This window comes from Teleopsis dalmanni, chromosome 1 (genome assembly GCF_002237135.1).
Source record: "Teleopsis dalmanni isolate 2A chromosome 1, ASM223713v2, whole genome shotgun sequence".
Classification (NCBI taxonomy): Eukaryota; Metazoa; Arthropoda; class Insecta; order Diptera; family Diopsidae; genus Teleopsis; species Teleopsis dalmanni.
Genome location: NC_051846.1, coordinates 30,945,593 through 30,953,916, shown reverse-complemented (window position 1 = coordinate 30,953,916; position 8,324 = coordinate 30,945,593). Strand labels below are relative to the sequence as shown.

The 8,324-nt window shown below is 27.6% G+C and overlaps 2 protein-coding genes across 3 annotated transcripts; one reads left to right on the top strand and one right to left on the bottom strand.

The window, feature by feature from the left end:
• Positions 1–478: 478 nt before the first annotated feature.
• LOC119679027 (synaptobrevin-like) lies at positions 479–4,900 on the bottom strand. The gene is made up of 5 exons (XM_038091171.1): positions 4,832–4,900; positions 3,911–4,256; positions 2,859–2,896; positions 2,536–2,686; positions 479–556 (listed from the first exon to the last, which is right to left on the bottom strand). The coding sequence occupies exons 3-5, from the start codon at positions 2,885–2,887 to the stop codon at positions 479–481; spliced, it is 258 nt and encodes an 85-aa protein (XP_037947099.1). The 5' UTR covers positions 2,888–2,896; positions 3,911–4,256; positions 4,832–4,900.
• A 1,689-nt stretch (positions 4,901–6,589) lies between these two features.
• Positions 6,590–8,024, top strand: LOC119668468 (methyltransferase-like protein). 2 transcript variants are annotated; one of them, XM_038077978.1, is made up of 3 exons: positions 6,590–6,623; positions 6,699–6,930; positions 7,129–8,024. In XM_038077978.1, the coding sequence occupies exons 2-3, from the start codon at positions 6,818–6,820 to the stop codon at positions 7,955–7,957; spliced, it is 942 nt and encodes a 313-aa protein (XP_037933906.1). In that variant the 5' UTR covers positions 6,590–6,623; positions 6,699–6,817; the 3' UTR covers positions 7,958–8,024. The 2 variants fall into 2 exon arrangements, with proteins under 2 accessions (XP_037933906.1, XP_037933905.1); XM_038077977.1 differs by having other exon boundaries at positions 6,699–7,075.
• The last annotated feature ends 300 nt before the right edge of the window (positions 8,025–8,324 follow it).

The window sequence follows — 8,324 nt, the reverse complement described above, 5'->3', positions numbered from 1 at the left end:
GTTAGTTATTACCATTATTATATTTGTGGGAATTTCCACTGCGACCTAGAGATATATTGTGTCTCCTTAATGGACTTATGTATAACACTCGATATTACAATGGCGAATATTATGTTCAACGCATGTAGAAGTGTTATTGCAGTGCTCGTCATAAAGTTCGCGAATATGGAGTATACAAAGACTTACAGAATTACAAAAAAAAATTAATAATAATTAAACGAAAACGATAAGTGGAAAGCATCATCATAAGTGAAAACTCTTGTGCAAACAGCATTTGTTCGATTTATAAAAATACCATAACTTCACACTTGTTGTGGCACTCAAGTTAGTGTATTTGTAAGTGAATTAATGATAAACACAAACATAACTGATAAAGGCAGGTCAGTGATCTTTCAAATATAATATATATGCTCAGCTGAAATAAAATATTCAGCTGATAGAGACAGCAAACATAACTATATAATCATAGAATTTTCACTTAGTTTAAGCAGAAATCATAAACATTTTCTTTAGCTTGTACACAAACCACAAATAGTGTTGTATATTCTATTAGTAACTAATAAAATAAAAGCTTTTAATATAATATTATTGTGCATTATAAGCAAAAAAACCAAAAAACATTTTTCAAAAGCCTTTGCAGTGAAATATATGCACAAAAAAAAAAACAAATTAATATTTAAAAAATCTTAATATTTCATAAATCTGAAAAAAAGTTCAGTAAAGTTAAAAATAAAAGAACATGTCGGAAAAGAAAAGCGTAAGAGAAGCGATGACACACTATCTCTCTTAAGCGCGATGCAGACTATCATTTTTAGATGTCATTGAAGTTGCGCTCTCTCTCTTACTCGAATTTATTCTAGCGATCGAACTTGAATATGCTCACATTTAAGAGTTGTCATACAAGCTAAATTTGTGAAGAATAAGGATGTTTACGCACGCTGTGCAACTATTCTTAGATTTTCTCTCTTGAATGACACTCAAAAATGATAGTCTGTAGCGTGCTTTAAACAAAACAGAGGTAAAAAAAGATCAACAATATCAAAAAGAAACTAAAATACCCATGCCACCTCCAATAAACGTGAGTAATGTTAAAGACTTCAATAAGTTTAGAAATCTAGTCTTAGAAAAAATAAATGGAATTGTTGAGTTTAAGGCTTTAACCAATAGTGATGTCAAGATCACTTGCAAAAATGAGAATGACTATCACCAAATTAAAAATGTAATTCTTATAGCAATACTTAACCATATTCTACGACCTTGGGAAAAGATTCATTATTGGAGGAGACTACAATGTCAAACATACTGTCTAAAAGTCTCGGCTTATCACTCCTGGTAAAGGCAACGAACTACTCGATAACATAAATGAAGCAAAATGTAATTATAACTCATCGCGTATAACTCATACTGGCCTACAGATAGCAACGAGATACCTTGCCTGGTAGACTTCTTCAGTTTGAAAAGGATTTCTTCTAATTTTATGGCAACTAAAGAGTTGGAAGATCTAACATCTAACCATACTTCTGTTCTACTAACCTTAAGTAGAAACCTTTCCAATTAGCACATAAATTGGGACTGATTTAAAGAAAACTTAGATAACTATATTGACTTGAAGCAGAATTTGAGAAGTAAGGTCTCGAAATGTGACTTTCTTCCTGAAATATCGAGGTTTAAACATCTATCATTAATTAAAAAAAAAAGGAGAAAGCAGGACATGTTATATGTAGCTAAATAATTTAAAAAGTTGCATTGGTCGAAAGATTATTTGAATAGACATTCTATTAAACGAGTGAACTGAAACTGTTATTTCTAATCTGTTCCATTTCATAAAGCGTTACAAATTATATAGGTTATATTAAAACTAAACGTAGTTAATAATAACTTAATAATAACGCAGTTAAATACATCAATTAAAAATACAATACCTTCAGCATACCGCTAGTATCATGCTGAAGTCATTCTTTTAGAAGAATTTAACACATTATAGGAAGTTTTAAATATTTGTATATGCAGATAACAGCACACCGCTTAGCTTGATTTAGAGAGACACACATTTATCAATATAATTAAGATGCTACATCTAACTTATAATGGGTATTCCGACAGAACACTGTCGGTTCTATGCTTAAAAATTTAATATTCTCTGAATATTAATTATATATAGGTTAGGAAAGAATACTTAAAAGTTCAATTGTTAGAAATACGAAGAAAATGTAACTGTTCAATGTAGCTTTGTCACTGTTCAATGTAAGTAAAGTGTGCATTGAACATGCTATGAACTTTCTTTCTGGAACGTCTCAATCTCCTACAGAACTTTATCTTAATGAGCATGTTAGCTTCAATAAAGGTTTGTTACGGTTTAAACACATTCGACTTCTATACAACATTTAAGACTTTAGTACAGGTTCCAAAGATTTGAACAAAATCGAGTTTTATACGACAACAAGCCAAAATTAACCTTTAGGATCATCATTATAACCAAATTTTTTATATCCACATTAGATATTTCATAATGATATTAATTTTATATAGATTTACCTCATCAACTTGTGCCTGCGTTTGTTGCAGTCGTTTTTGTGCCGCAATTTGTTGGGGATTACGTGGTCCTCCAACAATCTCACCATCTCCACCCTCACCGGCTGGTGCTCCATCAGCTGGAGGAGCATCAGATGCTGGTGCTGGATCCGCCCTTTAAACAGAAAACAAGTTTTCAATTAAAAATTTTATTTAACATTTCTAATTATTATTATAAATATTTTGTACATTGTGTTTAACGCTTATCAGTACTACTGTCAATATATTTACATCTCTAGCATTTTATTAAATAAGCAAAGTTAGATTATGTTATAAAACTAACATACTCTCCCTTATTTTTATCCTTTTTTCCCATATTAAAGAACTGAAATATTAATTGGAAATTATAATAAGAGTTTAATTAATATAAATTAATATTTTAAAATAGTTTGTAGTAATGAAGTGTATATCATTTCTTTTATAAAAAGATGTGATAGAATATTATCAAGATGAATTATAAGAAAATGGATATTTCAATTATTCATGATATAATATTATTATTCTCTTATCCCTTTTGTCAAACAACAATGGAAGATATAAGATAGCTTGGTCATGTTTTCCAATAACGTACTTTAGCGGAGAACGTACACTCCGCTACACTGTAAAGAAAGCACAAAGCTTAACCGATAGAAAAAGACCGTGGAATTAATCTCTGGATACAGTAGAAGAGGACATAGTAATCCTGTTTATTTAAAATTAACAAACCAATTCTATTGAACATGAAGTGACACTGACGCTTTGACTTAAATGGGGTTGTAATAGTTAAAAATAATGATAAGTCCCATCTATCCAATACAACCCAACCCAAATATACATATATTTATTGCTCTCTGCTAAAAAAAAATGGTTGTTTCTTCTTAAATTTTTTTCTTTTATTAGTTGTTATAAATGCTTGGCAATGTTTCAAAAATAAATGCGAATAAAATATATATTAATAAATAAAAATAAATTATTTATAATATAAGTATAAGAATGTGGTAAGTCCCGAACATAATTTAAAAAAAAAAATTATTTTAAAATTTTTAAACAAATATTCTTTCAATTAAAAATGAATACATATATTTGAAAAAAAAAAATTTAAATAAATAAACATTTTTAAATTGATAATTTAAGTACATACATAAATAATGGAAAATTTTTGGGAATGTATTGGGCAACCTTCAACCTTTTAGCACTTCTGTTTTGCCCATTTATTTTATATAATGATTCATTAATTTTTCATATGGAATTGATTCCACCATTAAACACAATCACCAACAATTTTTAATAACCATTCCATATATTATAAGACTTTTCCATATTTAAATAATAAAATCAATATTTAAATTGTCACACTTACATTTTTCTTAAAAACTGTGCGGCTTTATGCCAAAATGAGGAGGCAGAGAAGTGAAGAAGTGCTTAAGATTCCAAACACTAAACGCAAAATTTGATTTCCTTGCTTATGGCAACTGCGGCGGTGACTACGAAAGGCACACCACACACACAATGCAGTATTTGTCTTCTTCTTCCCTTTGTTGAATAGATTGCCTACGCGAGCGCGGTTAGAGGTACAATGTCGTTGTGGTGCGTATGTGTTGGAAGCTTTTCCCTTCTTTTTAACTGGTCGTATGTCTCAATGAAGTTAAAATAACTTTACACGGACACATACACACACGCTGTTAACCACAAAAATTTGACTGACACTAAAAAAAAACAAATATTTTGGTTATTTAAATAATCCTATTCTTCGATATAAAATGTAATTTAATATAAAAAAACATAAAAAAGTATTAAAAACAATTTAAATTTCTTTATATTAAATTAACAATACAATTGATTTTTTTTCTGAACTAATTGATAACCCAAAAATGTTTTTGTTGTATTTTTAAAAAAGTAGTTTATTTTTTATTTTGTTTGATTTTAAAAATTGATAATTGTTATTCGTATTGTTTATAATAAATATTCTTCCAAGTGATCTTTTTACATTTTTATTTGATAAGAACGTATTTGTATTAAATTTTTTATAATTTCTTATGACAGCAACGAAAAATCAATGAAATTTTTTTTGCATATGACGAAAAACGCAATATCTCCACCTTTTGGTGTTCAAAAATTTTACAATCAATATTTATAGTACAAAATTAATAAAAATCTATACAATTGCATGTTTTCAGCTGCTAATTTGTTATTACATTGTTTTTAATTATAATTTGATTTTTACATATTTTTTTATTATTATTAATTTATAATTTTTAAGGAGCACCAAATTTTCACTTACAATATATTTTTCCAACTGCGAAAAACTTTCCATTATTCCAATGAAAAGCTCCACCGTTATGTGTACTTGAAAATGTAATGTTATTCTAAGCCAAATTTACAAAGACAGTGCATAAGAAAGAGATGACTGCAATGTGCATATAACAGTAACTTATATTGCGCCATCTAATGTAAAAATACAATTCACGCATAAATAATATTTAAAATGTCCAATAAAAGTTTTATTTTACATTATTTTTCATTTAATATTAATTATTAATTATAAGCAAATACTATATATTTGTTATTTTAATTATAAATTACATTTAAGATACATCGATTTTTACATAAAATATTATTGCAAATAAATAGAAGTAATTACTATATTTTTCTTTTTTGAAATTTAAAATAACTTTACGAGACATTGATTTTTACATAAAATGTGTTTGCAAATGAATAGACGTCATTAAAAAACAGTATAAATGAATTAAAGTATAAACACTTTAAGAAATCATCAATTTCATTGTATAATTTTTATATATATATTTAATATTTGCTTCACAGTTATAAATTTAAATATTAATAAAATTCATATATTAATTCTATTTTTAAAATTTTAATTATTAAAATTATTATTATTCAATTAATATTTTACATTATAACGCAAAAATTTTGTAAAATAATAAAGAAAAAAAATGAAAAAGTTTTATATAAATGGGGAAATTTTGGTTATTGTGTATTTGGGTTTATTAAATAAATCATATAAATGCTAATTTTTTTTCGATTTATTCAAAGTTAAAAATTTAAAAAAGTTAATGTATTAAAACATTGTAATGTAATTAATTTTCAATATATTTATGGAAACGATATATTTTTCGTTTAAAATATTCGCTGAAGGTAGTAATTTAGATTTACTATAATAAACAAATTGTTTTTAATTGAAATATTCATTCTCTACACAAACTCTATAACTTCTCTATTTATGATCCATACTTAAATAAATTGATTTTGTACATAAACTAATTAAATCTTACACTAATCAATTAGTTCGAACACATAGTTGTTAAACTTGATATAGGTTAATTAGAACACTATATAAATTTCTACATTATTGCTTCGAACATGTTCAATTCAAAATTTTAATATAACCTATTGTTTTAATTAAATAATTTTCAGCGTGCAATTTTGAGTTTCTGCAAATTGTTGCATATGCTTTTACTGTTTTTACTATTCTATATAAATTATTCAAAGTTGCTTAAAAATTTAAAACAAAATTGTGTTATTAATTTTTTAGCAAGTAAAATTACTTTTCTTATAGGTCTTACGACTACACTAGCTATAGTAGAAGCAGATTTTTGGATACATTTCCACATGTTCAGTAATACATTAAAGATTTAGAACAATAAGTATTCCTTTTAAAACATCAAACTTGTTAAATTCTAGTCAATGTAGACGCCAAGTGACGTTACTACACAAACATCACTTGATTTCACAAGTTTTTAAAAAAATTTCGAAGATTATATATATATATATATTTATATATATATATTATTGAGAAATGAACTATAATAGAGATATAATACAGATATAAATACAATAACATATTTATTACTAATATATATCTGAACTTGCTGAAAAGTTGTCGATTTTACCTTTGTGTCTATTCAGTTATTTAAATTTTGAATATTTACTACTACTAATAACACTGAACAAAATCAGCTGTTTTTATTCTAAAAGCAGCGGCTGATGTAAACAAAAAAGTGTAGTTCTTCAAATAGCATTTGTTTTAAATTTATAACCATAACATTAAACATGTAAATATTTATACACTATAAAACTTTAAATAATATTAGTTTTAATAATATTGCCAATAATGTAATATACAATAGTAATTGCAGGTTCCAAAAATACTTCACCTGGGCTTCATTATTTACAGCGGCTAAAAATATTTGTAATCAATACAGCAGCTTCGCAGATTTCTTTATTTACATATGAAATTGAAAACGCCATGTGCGACAGATTGGAGCAAGAATGCAGTCGAGAAGTTGTTGATGACAAACGACCAACATTTGGGAACCGTTTCTTAACTAACGATGTCGATGTTTACACGCACAATGCTTGGTAAATATAATTATATACGAGTAATTGAAAAGTGTTGCAGACGTTATTTCTCTACTGAATGGGAATTTACACGCCATCGCAAAAAACCTAAAAGCGGCGGCAGAGTACTTACAAAACCAAGTGATGCTTTTCAATTTAATGCGTGGTATTAACTGACATCTAATTTTTAATTATAATATTTTTAAATACTTTTTACAGGGATAACGTAGAATGGGATGAGGAACAAGAGCAAGAAGCACGCCAAGCTGTGCTTAAAAATTCGACTGAAAAAATGTCTACAGAAAATCAACTAAAATATCAACAAGAAGCTGATAAATTTTGGGATACTTTCTATGATATACATCAAAATCGTTTCTTCAAAGATAGACATTGGCTTTTCACGGAATTCCCAGAGTTAGCGCCACAAAGCAATGACAAAGACATAAACTTAGCACCACGTACTATCTTCGAATTGGGCTGCGGTGTTGGTAACACAATTTTGCCAATATTAAAATATAGCAAAGAGCCACGATTAAAGGTATATGGTTGTGATTTTTCAGCTCGTGCAATTGAAATACTACAAACACATCCAGAATTTGATACAGGACGTTGTCATGTATTTGTTATGGACGCAACCAGCGACAAATGGACTGTGCCATTTGAAGAAAACTCACTGGATGTGATTGTTCTCATATTTGTTTTGTCTGCAATCGAACCAGCAAGAATGCAAAATGTGGCTCAAAATTGTTTTAAATATTTGCGTCCTGGTGGATTAGTACTCTTTCGTGATTATGGTCGTTATGACATGGCGCAATTGAGATTTAAAAGCGGCAAATGTTTGCAAGATAACTTTTATGTGCGCGGCGATGGTACAATGGTATACTTCTTCACACAGGAGGAGTTAAGGGATCTGTTTTGCAATGCCGGTTTTATGGAGGAGCAAAATGTAGTCGATCGTCGTTTGCAAGTTAATCGTGGACGTATGTTGAAAATGTACAGAGTTTGGATACAAAAGAAGTTTAAAAAACCAGTTAACAACGAAGAATAAGCGCTGACGATATTATTTGTATGTAATGATTGTATATTGTTAAATAAAAATTATTATTTGAATATAATTTATGTGTAAATATATTTTGTTTTTTAATAGAATAATACAATGCAGAATGGTATATAAAATGTTATTGATTCATTTTTATAAAAGTTTAAATAAATAATTATAATATAAACAAATTTATTTACGAATACTTCAAATTTTACTTTGTTAATATTAAATAAGCAATTTCTTATCAGAAATTTAAACTTATTTTCTCCCCATATACGAAGAACTGTCAAAGTAAGAAACACAATCCACATTCATTTCAAGTAGGGTTGCAGGTGTCTTTACACCATATGTGTGGTAAAGTTCTTCAACGGAA